Genomic DNA, 14,224 nt, shown 5'->3' with positions numbered 1-14,224 from the left:
GTGTAGCCCAATGCTGCTTTGTAACAAAATATTAGTTTGGGAACTAATCTCTTCATAGAGCTGCTGAACTAGACACTGCAGACATTTAAGCACAGACTTAGTTGGCATGTTTTTCCACACTAACAATCCCATTTTCAAAATTTTTGGTCTTTAATGGATTTAGCTTTTAGCAATTACATCTTCCCTCACTCTTTTATTCTAAGAAAATTCTTGAGTTGTTTCAAGGTTTTTTTATGTCTATGAAATGTAATAGAAAATAAATCCATCTCCTTTTGCATATATTTGTCTGAAGCTTTTTTAAAAAACTACAACAATGAAGGCTCATAGGGAAAATATTTAAAAGTTGTTCTGAATAACTTCCTACTGGTTCAGTAATTCTTGAACACTATTTATGCAAATGTACATCTTGAGATTTCACCAAAAGAGAATACCAAACAAGAGTTTCAACAAAAGTGTAGCATAACAAATGCTCACTGCATATATTTTATATAAAGGAAACGTGGGTATGTTTAGATTTTATAATGTCTGACTTATTCTCATATATGCATGATTATTCAAGACAATATACTTTGCTCAATTTAAATATTCTTAAAGCAAACTGATGAATATTTGTATACATTCTAATTAGCTTTTAAAAGTCTAAAGCCCAAAGGGTTAGGCGGCAATGCATTTTATTTTTTGAACAAGTAACTTGATATTTTTCTTAAAACTCAAGGAGAGATTTTATTGTCATGATTAATTTTTCACCCCCTAAACAAAAATAAAATATACAAGTTAACATAGGAATGTATTCAGCAGGAAGTGCTGAGTGACAGAAGCCCAAGCCCATTCTAGTCTAGTTCTTAGACACTGCCTATAATATTGTGATAGTATGTACATATCAAAGTGCCTTCCAGCAGTGTATTCAGTGGAGTTGGTCAGCACATTTTTGACAAAATATATATTTTTTTGTCAAAGCCAGAATATTTTGCAGAGACTTATCCATTTTAATTAAGTTTTTGACAGGAAAATCTCTGACGTTCAGTGCTCTGTGGTCGCTTCTTACCAGAGAGAGAGGTTTTCAATCTGAAAATAGACATTTCTATCAAATTTATTTTGTGAAAACGTTCCAAACGTTTTGTTTTCATTACAATGCAGAAGGGAAACTTTTTTTGAAGCTTTAGAAGTTGTTGCAAAACAGAATTTTCATCCTCTGGAAAGCTCAAGTATTAAGCAACATAACTAGCATCTGTCATATGTGGATCTTTCTCCATTCCTCTCCACAAAGAGAAATGTATGTGACAATTTTAAAAAAATATTTAATGTCGGTTACATTATTTTATTATTGAAGGCAAGATTGGAGTGCGATTTCTCCCTCCCCCCAGGGCATCCGTGTGCATTTTCAACCAAAGGAGAGTGCACTGTGACTGCAAATTCTTCAGTGTTTCCTTCTCCCCACCAGCATAACCTCAAATCTTGCTCAGGTTCACCTTCAATCAGCTGTTCTCCACGCGTGAGCAAAAGTTAGCCAAGCACGGAGCCAATTCAGTGATACCAGTATTATCAGAGGTGCTGAAAAATAGCAAAAGCTCTGTATTATCTTTATATTGGTGGCATCTGAGTCTCAAGTTCTACTAGCTTACACATAGATCTTAAATAAGACCAAAAAGAGAACTGATCCTTGTGGGATATAAGGGAGGGAGCACAAATGCAGTTTGCCATCATCACCCTTTGGCTGCATCCTTCCAAAAAGGACTCAAACCACTTCATTGAATTCCTCTGGACCCCTCTCACATGAAAAAAGCAATATCTCATGACGAGGGCTCCACGTCTGTCAGGGAGGCCACGGAAGTAATGGATTCTGTGACCTCCGTGACTTCTGCACAGGCCAGCGTGGCTGACACCAGTCACCCAAGCAACTGGTTCTGGGGCCAGCTGCTCAGGTGGCCCGGGGACAGCTATACCAGCCGTTGCTGGAGCAGCTCCAGGGCTAGCCGCCTGGGGACTGTCTCAGCAGCGGGTGGTCCCGGGGTGGCTGGAGCAGATGCTGCTTGGCGGCCCCTGGCAGCTGGTGCTGCTGGCCCCAACCTCCCACAAGCAGCGCCCTCCCCTCCCAAAGATTTAGTCATGGACAGGTCACAGACAGTGAAATCTGTATATTGCCCGTGACCTGTCCGTGACTTTTACTAAAAAAATATCCATGACTAAATCATAGCCTTACTCATGACTGACTGTGTTGAATGCACCAGAGTGGATTAATTTAAATTAAGGCATTTTAAATCACCAAGTAGAAAGCTTCATTTTAAATAATAGATTCTAATCAGCATTTCCATTTGTACTTGAGCTATTTTCTAAAAGGTGCACTCTCATTGGCTGATTTAACCATTAAAACACGTTGATTTACAAATAAACAGTCTTTACACTAGATTTGGTACTTTTTGTTATCTAGGAGAGTACACTATAAATATTTATTTAAGCAATTATACACCTTAATATTTTTAGATGCTTGTTAACTATACGTTTTCAATATGTTAGACAATGGTAAATGATTTTTTGCTTATTTACTAAATAAGTAACTTTTTGCTCATGATTTGTGTCACGCTCCATTAGGATGGTAACTGGAATTTAATTAAATACACAACAGTATAAATTTATTAAATAAAACATTTAAATTAAATATTTTGGATACATTATCTTATTGAAACATGTTTGTCATTCACAAATAAATGACTTATTACAGAGGAATTAACTGTTAGTAAATTAAACTGATTTCAGGTCAGCCTGGGAAAATAGTCAAATATTCTTAAGTGACTAGAATTTAAGTTCCTACTCATCTAAACTTCTTGTAAATGAGACAGTCTACTAAATTACTTAGGCTGACCTTTTGCGCCATAAAGCTTGACCTCAAAATTCAGACATCTTTCCCCTGCTTCTTTCTTTATATAAAACAGCAGCCTTTAACTCAGTTTTTGATAGAGGCTCATGGATTCAGTGTATGTATTTATTTATTTTTTTATTTAAATGTATTGAGATTATAATTAGTAGTTTAGGCCTTAACATACTTCATGTTAAACTCAGATTTTGTTTTAAACAAGTTTATTTTAAAAAGAAAAAATTTAAACAACAAAAACCAAGTTTTCAAAGAAGTATTTCTTTTTATCCACTTTGAAAGCTGCAGAGAGTTCCAAGAGAATCAGAATGTCTGTCTGCCCTTTATCCATCAACGGCAAGAAATCATTCATTTGTGCCACTAGTTCGATTTCCATTCCATGCCCTGAACCCAGTGTGCGTCAGGCTAGGATACTGGCTTCACTAAGGTGAACCTGAAGGCAACTTCTGTGACATTGCTCAGAAATGGAAGGTTTGACACAAGGAAACAGTTAGGTCCAATGTACCCAGGGTGGGTTTTTACTTGTAGGTCAGTCTATTTTGTATTTCAAGATGAAAGGGAAGATCCTTCTTTGCATGAGGCAGTGGCTATTTCAGTCAGTAAAGGCCCTAGAGCTTTTAGTGTTTACCACTTAGGAAGAGCTGGGACAAGATTTAACAGGTGTTGGGTTGAGGTTTATTCTTGTAATGTAAATGGAATCTCTCTGTGGCACTGGTCTGGACAGTGATCAACAGGGGTAGGACAGCTCATTATTTTTGGAGATGGAAAAAACTATATTTCCTATTTGGTGTCAGATTTTGCCGGATTAAGTTCTTTCTCTGACATTTATGTGTGAGTGATGTGGCGGAAAGATCTCCACCTGTTCTTGACTTTATGCTCCCAAGTAACTTTTATGATGGTTTAAGAGAACACACAATTTAAATAAAATGAAAAAAAATTAACAAGCTTTCTTTTTCTTCTGTATTTTTGATAAATTATACCTAATATAAAAAGGGACTAAATAAAAAACACCCAAACCATGAGAATAACCAGACTATAACAAGCCTTGCTTTTCTAGATATCTCCTCTGAGAAAATCAGATAAGCTGTAATTTCCTTAACAAACATCTTGTCATTTGACAGAGGATGTTGATTCACTTTAAACAACACAACAGAGGCCACAAAGTAAGAAATCTCACCAATATGCCATCTGCAAGGTGACTTTTACTTGAATGATTTGAACATCACACTAGATTTCTCACAAGTTCATACATCAGGGCTATAAGTTAAAAGGTTTTTAAGAGTTTGTATCGAGGATAAAAAATAATTAGTAAATGTTACCATAGCCAAAAGAAAAAGTGAGACCTAGCCCTCTATCTATAAAGAAATGGGGCACAAAATGCACAGAAAGAAGCTCAGGAGAGAATGGGACAGGCGGACAAAAATAAGATGTCATTTAGAAAGTATGAAAAATGCAAGAGGGAAGAAAAAACAAAGGAAAAGCAGTGCTTAACTTTAGGCTGGAGATTGGTAGTTGAAACTAACTATTTCTTCAATCTAATTTTAATTAATGATAGTTAATGGGATTAAACTATTAAAAATTAAAAAATATTGCTCGGGCATGTAGGAATGTTATCAGGAGGGCCAAATCGCACTTGGAGCTGCAGCTAGCAAGAGATGTCAAGAGTAGCAAGAAGGGTTTCTTCAGGTATGTTGGCAACAAGAAGAAAGCCAAGGAATGTGTGGGCCCCTTACTGAATGAGGGAGGCAACCTAGTGACAGAGGATGTGGAAAAAGCTAATGTACTCAATGCTTTTTTTGCCTCTGTTTTCACTAACAAGGTCAGCTCCCAGACTGCTGCGCTGGGCATCACAAAATGGGGAAAGAGATGGCCAGCCCTCTGTGGAGATAGAGGTGGTTAGGGACTATTTAGAAAAGCTGGACGTGCACAAGTCCATGGGGCCGGACGAGTTGCATCCGAGAGTGCTGAAGGAATTGGCGGCTGTGATTGCAGAGCCATTGGCCATTATCTTTGAAAACTCGTGGCGAACAGGGGAAGTCCCGGATGACTGGAAAAAGGCTAATGTAGTGCCAATCTTTAAAAAAGGGAAGAAGGAGGATCCTGGGAACTACAGGCCAGTCAGCCTCACCTCAGTCCCTGGAAAAATCATGGAGCAGGTCCTCAAAGAATCAATCCTGAAGCACTTGCATGAGAGGAAAGTGATCAGGAACAGCCAGCATGGATTCACCAAGGGAAGGTCATGCCTGACTAATCTAATCGCCTTTTATGATGAGATTACTGGTTCTGTGGATGAAGGGAAAGCAGTGGATGTATTGTTTCTTGACTTTAGCAAAGCTTTTGACACTGTCTCCCACAGTATTCTTGTCAGCAAGTTAAGGAAGTATGGGCTGGATGAATGCACTATAAGGTGGGTAGAAAGCTGGCTAGATTGTCGGGCTCAACGGGTAGTGATCAATGGCTCCATGTCTAGTTGGCAGCCGGTATCAAGTGGAGTGCCCCAAGGGTCGGTCCTGGGGCCGGTTTTATTCAATATCTTCATAAATGATCTGGAGGATGGTGTGGATTGCGCACTCAGCAAATTTGCGGATGATACTAAACTGGGAGGAGTGGTAGATACGCTGGAGGGGAGGGATAGGATACAGAAGGACCTAGACAAATTGGAAGACTGGGCCAAAAGGAATCTGATGAGGTTCAATAAGGATAAGTGCAGGGTCCTGCACTTAGGACGGAAGAACCCAATGCACAGCTACAGACTAGGGACCGAATGGCTAGGCAGCAGTTCTGCGGAAAAGGACCTAGGGGTGACAGTGGACGAGAAGCTGGATATGAGTCAGCAGTGTGCCCTTGTTGCCAAGAAGGCCAATGGCATTTTGGGATGTATAAGTAGGGGGCATAGCGAGCAGATCGAGGGACGTGATCGTTCCCCTCTATTCGACATTGGTGAGGCCTCATCTGGAGTACTGTGTCCAGTTTTGGGCCCCACACTACAAGAAGGATGTGGATAAATTGGAGAGAGTCCAGCGAAGGGCAACAAAAATGATTAGGGGACTGGAACACATGAGTTATGAGGCGAGGCTGAGGGAGCTGGGATTGTTTAGCCTGCAGAAGAGAAGAATGAGGGGGGATTTGATAGCTGCTTTCAACTACCTGAAATGGGGTTCCAAAGAGGATGGCTCTAGACTGTTCTCAATGGTAGCAGATGACAGAACGAGGAGTAATGGTCTCAAGTTGCAGTGGGGGAGGTTTAGATTGGATATTAGGAAAAACTTTTTCACTAAGAGGGTGGTGAAACACTGGAATGCGTTACCTAGGGAGGTGGTAGAATCTCCTTCCTTAGAGGTTTTTAAGGTCAGGCTTGACAAAGCCCTGGCTGGGATGATTTAACTGAGAATTGGTCCTGCTTCAAGCAGGGGGTTGGACTAGATGACCTTCTGGGGTCCCTTCCAACCCTGATATTCTATGATTCTATGATTAGTAGCCAATGGGACTGAAAAGACTACACTAGTTACATATTGTTAGATCTACCATGGAAGTTTTATATACTACAAAATTGGTCACAATCTTTTCCAAGATTACCTATTTATATGAAGCTCAGATTACTATGAATCCCTGACATAATGACCCTCTGGAAACCAGGACACGCTATACAGTAGGTACAAATTGGCAAAAGGAGAGTTTTTAAAAAGTGCAAGCCTAAATGTCATTAGACATGCACAAAACAGTTGTCTACATGTCAGGAATATAGAGAGGCCAGCTGGCACCCCACAAGGCTTAAAATTATACTGGTACATTCATTCCTGTTTGTTTATAAAATTTTAAAACAGATGTACATCACAAGTTCGCTGTTTAAAGCAAACTCCACCAGCACACATGATTTACAAAGCTGCAGGTAATGTCTTCAAAATGGAAACATTTCAGGTATTATAAGAAGTGAGATATGAACTCCTGGTCTCCCCTCTCAGCATAGGGAGTTTTTCACAAGGATAACAGGGTATTTGATGAGGAAGTCTGTCTCTCTTGCTCCAAGAGAGGGAGGGGAGCGGATGACCAAAAATAGTTTTCTTCTTTCTGTATTTATTTTTTTCCTCAAACTACCATGAAAAATTCCATTAATGCTCAAAGTTTATATTCTAATGTTCTGGTCTTTATCTTTTCAATCTGGTTTAAAACTCCAGTTCAAACTGAACTCTAACACAACCATAATATACAGTCTCAGATTGTTTATAAATATTGTGATGAATTGAGGCTATATCTGTACAATTTAAGAATTTTGATTTGATATTGTAAAGTTGTATTATGAATATCTACTGTCATGAGTGCCTACATACATGTGGGTCCAGCACTGCTGACAAGTCCTGTAACATATATGAACCAGATACTATAAAAGGAGTTTGGGACTTAGTGTATATCTACACTGCAGCAGGGAGTACAGCTCTGAATGGGACTATTCTTTAATCTCACTCACTGCTCCTGCTATTATGGCAGTGGATCCTGTGGGGCTCTACACTAGTTCTGCACAGGGCTCTAGCTGGGAATATGCCTCCGATTCAGGGTAGACAGACTTGCACTAGCTCTGCTCTAGGTGTGGACATAGCAGCATGGGTACTGACTCAGGCTAGGACACCCCAGCTCAGACCCAGAGGGTCAGGTGGGTTTGGACTTAGGCAGCTAGCCTGAGCTGCTGCCCTTGTTACAATATCCACAATGCTATTTTTAGCATGCTAACTGGGAGAGCTAGTGAGAGAATGTCTGCCCGTTTTGGGATGCATGTCTCAGCTGCAGTGCAACCATAATGCAACTTGACCCTGTTCAGGTGAAATCTAGGACAGTGTATGTGCTGTATCCTTAGAAAAATCAGTTTAGTTGATTCCTCTGAAAAGAGGGTGGAAGATAGGAGCAGTGGAAACTTACCGGAAGTAGAACAAAGGAGGGCAGGTGACCAGAAAGGGTTTAAGATAAAGAAATGTACAGGAACAGGGGTCAGAAAGGAGACGGATGGGGCAGGAAAAGGTAAGGTCACTGAAGCTGGGAAGGGGCTTCATGAAGGAGAGGGACCAGCTAGCACACAACAGCTTGCATGAGCAGACAACACCCAGTCTGCCTGCCTTCCAGATGTTGCCCAAGGACTGACAAAGGAAGAGTGAGAGAGAGAGAACGTGAGGGATATTGCTATTTCAGATGTTTGTTGTTTTGTATGATCTGTACTCATGTGCTCTAAATAACTGAAGTATAAAGGTGTTAAACTCTGGACAAAGTATCTCTCTGCACATTAACTGCTTCACAACAGCTGCATTCCCTAGACAGCATTAAACTGTGAACCAAAAGTGTCACACTTTTGGGGTGAAAATCTGGGAGAGGAGTATCTTGAAGTAACTGGGGTAGTTTGGAGACAGTGCTTGTCCTGAAGCCTGGGATAGGTGGGCTGAGGAGCCCTATTTCCAAGAAGTGGTAGCAGACAGTCAGTGCCAAGAAAATACACCAGAGAGACCAAGGAAAGAATCAGTGCTGCAGCCTGCTGAGGTTCTAGGAGCATGAAAACACTACAGGGATCAAGAGCAGCAGAGGCATGGATTCCTCTCTCAGCAGTTATAATGGGTAGTGGCACGGGAGCCTGCCCACTGGGGTATGATAGAACTATATTACAGAAATTTTTGTTGGTAGATTTCTTACCTCAAAAGTCCACCCTTCTTCCTTGTCTCCATCCAACAACATTTTTGTCTCCTTGTAAACATTCCCTACCTCCAGCTGCAATGGGGAGGCATTAAATTCAATCCTTTGCAGGTTAAAGCCTATTCCAATCCCAATGGCCTTTATAAAGCTTTCCTTTAGTGTCTGAAATTCAGAATGACATATGTTTATTTCACATTTGTTGCTTTTAATGGCTAAAATTGTTACCTGCAACAATTACATGTAGTGCATCACTCAATCTATACTGAAAGGTCATCTCTGACCACAAACTGTGGTCAAATAAATTCTATTCTTAGACAAGTGTAAGTTTGAGATTACTCCAGATTTACATTGGTATAATTACTAAGAGCAGAATCCATCCACAGGCAGTTTACTCATCTGTAGGAACAGTACAAATCTATGGTGCTGTAATGCATATGCATATATATAATACACACACACACACAAAATGACCTACAATTCTGAAATAATCAAGGGCTAGATTGTGTTCCCTGATGAATTAACTAGGAATCTCTCTACTATACTTTCATGTATGCGTAAGGCCAGCCACAGTTTTTCCTAAGAATTTCAGCTGCAGGACAGACCACCTTACACACCTACAGGTAGCCTGAGCCACCAAGGATGTAATCTAATAATAATTGTATAGGTGTGTGCAACTGATGAAGTTTTACATCGTGACATTAATTACTGCTTTGATAAATTGTGTTCTCTGAGAGATTATTCTTTGTGTTCTTAAAAAAAGAAAAATATATTACCCAGTGCCTATAAAACATATCTAGTTGAATCCATTCGTTATTTATGGACTTGATTGCCCTCCACTCTGCCTCTGTAAACTGTCGTTTCATAATGCGAAAGAAATCTGGAATTGAACCACTCCCTGTAAAATCAGAAATATTTACAACAAATATTTTAATACAAAATATAGTTATAAGCAAATGAATTGCCTTATGCTACTGTTCCAAGAAATAATTGTCATAGTACAACATTCATTAGGAAAAAATATTTCTGAACTAAGCTTATTTGAAAATCTCAAAACTAAACAAGACTGTAAATGCAGCTGTAGTCAATACAAAGAAATGTAAATATAGCCAACATATTAAAAGTGTACAGATGTTGATGAAAGCCTACTATGACAAATTATACATTTTAAGGAAAGTAAAAGAACAAAAAAAAGTCTTTCCTCAGCTAAAATGCTAACTTTAAAAGATGCGTATTTGAGGAATAAAGCCATAAAAAAAATCCCACACCTTCAGCAGTCTAAAATGACAGCATCTAATCATTTTGTTGACCCCATCATTAGTTACTTGTGAAAATAGTCAGCATAGGCACACAGCTTTCTATATTTGATTCCTTAATGTAATGTTAATAAATCAATATGCTACACAGTATTTCTATCTACCTACCACTGTACTAAAATGAGATGGTCTGAGTCACCTGAAGGGCAGGGATGCTGTACAGTAGCGGACCTGCAACTATACACTTATTTTTCACATGTGCATTCACCGGCACTCCGCGTATGATCTGCATGCATCATCATTGTACGGTATAGCTCAGTAACCATACAATATGCAAATGCTGTACCCACACTGGCTGAGACCCATTATTCCAAATTCTCGTTAAATATAAAAATTTAATTTTAAAAGTAGTTCCTTCTAATGGAACGAGAAAGGACAAGATGTGTGTTGGTGTGGTGGGATTCAGAAGTTGATATCGCCATGTCTGTCGCCGAATGAACAGGATGATTTACAGTAGCCAGAGCATAGTGAGCACGTTGCAGTATAACAGCAACTTGAAGGAGCATTCTGCTAACCTTGTATCAATTTTAACTTAGGTCTTCTGCACCAGCCTTTATTAAGTCCAGGATACAGTTATGTGAGCACAAACAAGAAGCCTCTTCAAGTTAACATTTAAATATGTTTAAATAGTCAAGCATGAGGGTGAAAATGTATTGTAGATTGTATTTACAAATGTATTTAAAATGATAAAAGTCTTCATTTAAAAATCAGTGCAGCCATAGATTTCAATAACAGTTCTCCCGTGGTTGAAAAACTTTCCTCTACATTCCAGTCTTAATTTTACTTTGCAGTAAGATGTTGCAGAATGTGCAGTTATATTTAGGGCCCTATCAAATTCACAGTCCATTTTGGTCAATTTCATGGTCAAAGAATTTTAAAAATCGTAAATTTCATGATTTCAGTTATTTAAATCTGAAGTTTAACAGTGTTGTATTTGTAGGGGTCCTGATCCAAAAAGGAGCTTGGGGGGTGGGGGGGAAGGTGTTGCAAGGTTATTATAGGGGGTGGTTGCAGCCTTCAGATTTGGGCTCTTGGTCAACAGCTGCCATTCTCTGGCTGTCCAGCTCTGAAGGCAGCAGCGCATAAGTAAGGGTGGCAGAGTATGGTATTGCCACCCTTCCTTCTGTGCTATTGCTGGTGAGGCACCGCCTTCCGAGCTGGGCGCCCAGCCAACAGCTGCCACTGTCCAGCCACCCAGCTCTGAAGGCCACGCAGAAGTAAGGGTGACAATACTATGATCCCCCTAAACCTTGCAACCCTCCTGAAAATCTTTTGGCTCAGGACTCCCAAATTTAGAAACACTGGTCTCCTCATGAAATCTGTATAGTATAGGGTAAAAGCACACGAAAGACCAGATTTCACGGTCCATAACGTGTTTTTCACAGTTGTGAATTTGGCAGGGCCCAAGTTATGTTGGTTAACAGCACTTCAATGATATTTTGGAAGCAACGGACATCACGGCATTGTTAGCTACACACCCATGACACATATAATTAATCAAGTAATCTGCCCATTAGGTCTTAGAGATGAGTAAATGGACATGGAAGAATGCAATCTATTGACTTTAGCAGGGATAATCCAAATCTACATACAGAAAATTCTACAAATTGAAGGTATTTTGACAGGTTGTTGTATATTGCTAAATACACATTTTTATTTTGGCCTCATTTCTGGGGGTTTCTTTTGCCAGTAATAAATACTATGGCACTGTCATAATGTCTTCACTAATTTGTATTCAATTAATTAATATAGCTAAAGTATACCTCACACTAAAACACACATTTAGGTTTTCTGACCTATTTTGCTTTCCATTTTAGCAAGAACCAAATTATTAGTTGCAAAACATCTTACATAGGAGTGATATTTTGGATGGGAGGTGATAATGGCAGCCCTAACCAGGTTCAAGAATACATTATAGCTAAGCAGCAGTGTCCTCTGACAGATAGATAGAAGTTGCAATAACCAACTGATGAAAAGATCCAGAACAATCCAAGAAGGCCAGAAGTCCTGCTCTTACACGGGGGGGAGTGTTGTTAAAACCAGAGGCGTGCCATACTACCAAATTAATGTGCTGGTGAAAAGCCTCATCAGGCAAAGGATCCACCTAGATCAGGTACTGTATTCTCAATTAAAATAAACAATAATAATATGGACTACCTCTTAAGGGAAAGACTGTCTTATGGACGGATGCCCTGGATTTGAGGGGAGTGTATATCCCAGAATCTGATCAAGCTAACTGGAACCATATTATGTGTGTTCAGCCATCCTGAAATAATGAAATAGAACACCAAGTAGTTAAGGGTTAATTTGGAGACAGGCTTTTAAAAGCACGGTCAAAACTAGCTATAGTTTCTGCTAGGAGGAGAGGACAAACAAGTAAACAATTGAGACTAAAAACCTTGGTGGTTGGAAAACCTCGAGTCTAGACGTCTCTGATAAGAAGTTTATTGAATGTTAGAAAACTGATGCTATAGTAGGGGTCATTATGACCTATGTGTTTTATAAAAGATTAGCTAATAGATTGTACTTGGGAGCAGTCCTCTGAAGTCATCTTGAGATTTTTTCCTGACACCCTTTCTCCCTGGGGGTGAGCAACTGGCCACTGCAAACCTGCTGTTAATTACCTAACATCTAGAACGGTATTGAGTAAACATCTGGGATGCTCTAAACCTATTGCCCATGTTTGTGTGTGCTTAAATCTAAAACTGCAGTTTTAGATAAGATTCATGCAACTAAGCATGCTCTATCAGATTGAATTGCTGTGTTCCTGTTGATTTATTCCTGTTGCCCCTGCTGGGAGTTCTGAAAACCTCAGGTAAGGGGAAGACTGTCTTATGGACCACCTTTCCCAACCCCTCACCTCCCCTTATCTCTTTCATGATCACGAAACTACAATACCACCAGTTCCAGAGACTCCACAGTTTAAGAACTGTGAAGGACTGGGCTGCAGTCTCCCCCTGCAGCCCAGAAATTGCACAGCTGGAAATCCAGCCCTATAGAAAAGGAGTACTTGTGGCTACAGCTCACTTCATTGGATGCAAACTGTGGAAACTCCAGAAGACATAATCAAGGTATCATACACATTGTAAAGAGAGTGGTCACTTTGGATGGGCTATTACCAGCAGGAGAGTGAGTTTGTCGGGGGGGAGGGGGGGGGAGGGTGAGAAAACCTGGATTTGTGCTGGAAATGGCCCAACTTGATTATCATACACATTGTAAGGAGAGTGATCACTTTAGATAAGCTATTACCAGCAGGAGTGTGGGGTGGGAGGAGGTATTGTTTCATGGTCTCTGTGTATATAATGTCTTCTGCAGTTTCCACAGTATGCATCCGATGAAGTGAGCTGTAGCTCACGAAAGCTTATGCTCAAATAAACTGGTTAGTCTCTAAGGTGCCACAAGTATTCCTTTTCTTTTTGCGAATACAAACTAACATAGCTGTTAATCTGAAACCAGCCCTATACAGTTCATGAAATTGCTGGAGTTGCAGTTTCCAGCTCCCTCACAATCTGATTGATTACTCAGATCTTCGCTCTCAGAGCTTCTTCCTCCCATTCACCTCCGTCAGTCCAGAGCCACCACATCCATGCGACTTTCAGATTGTTGCCGGCCATTCCCTCTCCCACTCCTTTTGTCCCTTCCCCATCCAGACCCCATGCACACTCTGCCCCTCAGATTCCCTACTTCTCTTTGGTCCTAGTTTCCTTCATCTCCTCAGTTTCCACTATCCTGACACGCTCCTTAGGCCTCTCATCCTCAACAATCTTTTCCTTTCCACTGCAAAATCCTGTCACTCTCCTCTACAAGCCCCAGATACCACTTCCTTCCTCCTCCGACTCATCTTCATTTCCCTCTCTGCCTTGTCCCGAGTCAACTCTCACTCCTAACACCAGCCCAGTGGTGGCCTCTCCCTAGTCCTGTTCCCGCCACACTACCTCAAGCCAGGCTCCTTCATTCTCTCTTAATCAGGGTGGCTAAAAATCAATAATAATTTTAAAAAAATCAGTTTTATTTAAATTAGATTTTTTTTTTGATAAAATGCTTTTTGAGGGAAAAAACCTATCTAAAGATAGTTTTAATTAAGACACATTATAGCTCAAAGATATCTTATCATGGAATAGGGATTATAAATTCTAATTCTATAGTATGAGAATATATTCATGTAATGTTTAAGAAAAGTTTTGTAAATGAGTTCCAATAATTCATGGATTAGGGACCCAATCTTATAGGGTTTCAGGGGCTTCTGTACAGATTTAGGTTAATCTTTCTATCTACCCAATGGGGCTCAGTCTAGACGATACCATCAGAGATGCTTAGTTTTGCAATTCTCAAACTGGATTTGTCTCTCCAGAGATAACATGCTTGTTAACAG

The 14,224-nt window shown here is 40.0% G+C and overlaps 1 protein-coding gene across 1 annotated transcript in view; it reads right to left on the bottom strand.

Annotated features, from left to right (window-relative positions):
* AASDHPPT (aminoadipate-semialdehyde dehydrogenase-phosphopantetheinyl transferase) overlaps positions 1-14,224 on the bottom strand; it is a 64,010-nt gene that overhangs the window by 22,601 nt on the left and 27,185 nt on the right. Inside the window, exons 3-4 of the mRNA XM_084616684.1 lie at positions 9,313-9,434; positions 8,540-8,701 (exon numbers count right to left, since the gene is read on the bottom strand). Coding sequence (XP_084472810.1) covers positions 8,540-8,701; positions 9,313-9,434 — 284 coding nt within the window. The remainder of the gene's footprint in view (positions 1-8,539; positions 8,702-9,312; positions 9,435-14,224) is intronic.

This window comes from Lepidochelys olivacea (assembly GCF_965140295.1).
Source record: "Lepidochelys olivacea isolate rLepOli2 genome assembly, chromosome: 1".
In the NCBI taxonomy this organism is placed as follows: Eukaryota; Metazoa; Chordata; order Testudines; family Cheloniidae; genus Lepidochelys; species Lepidochelys olivacea.
This window is presented reverse-complemented; position numbering and strand designations above follow the sequence as displayed.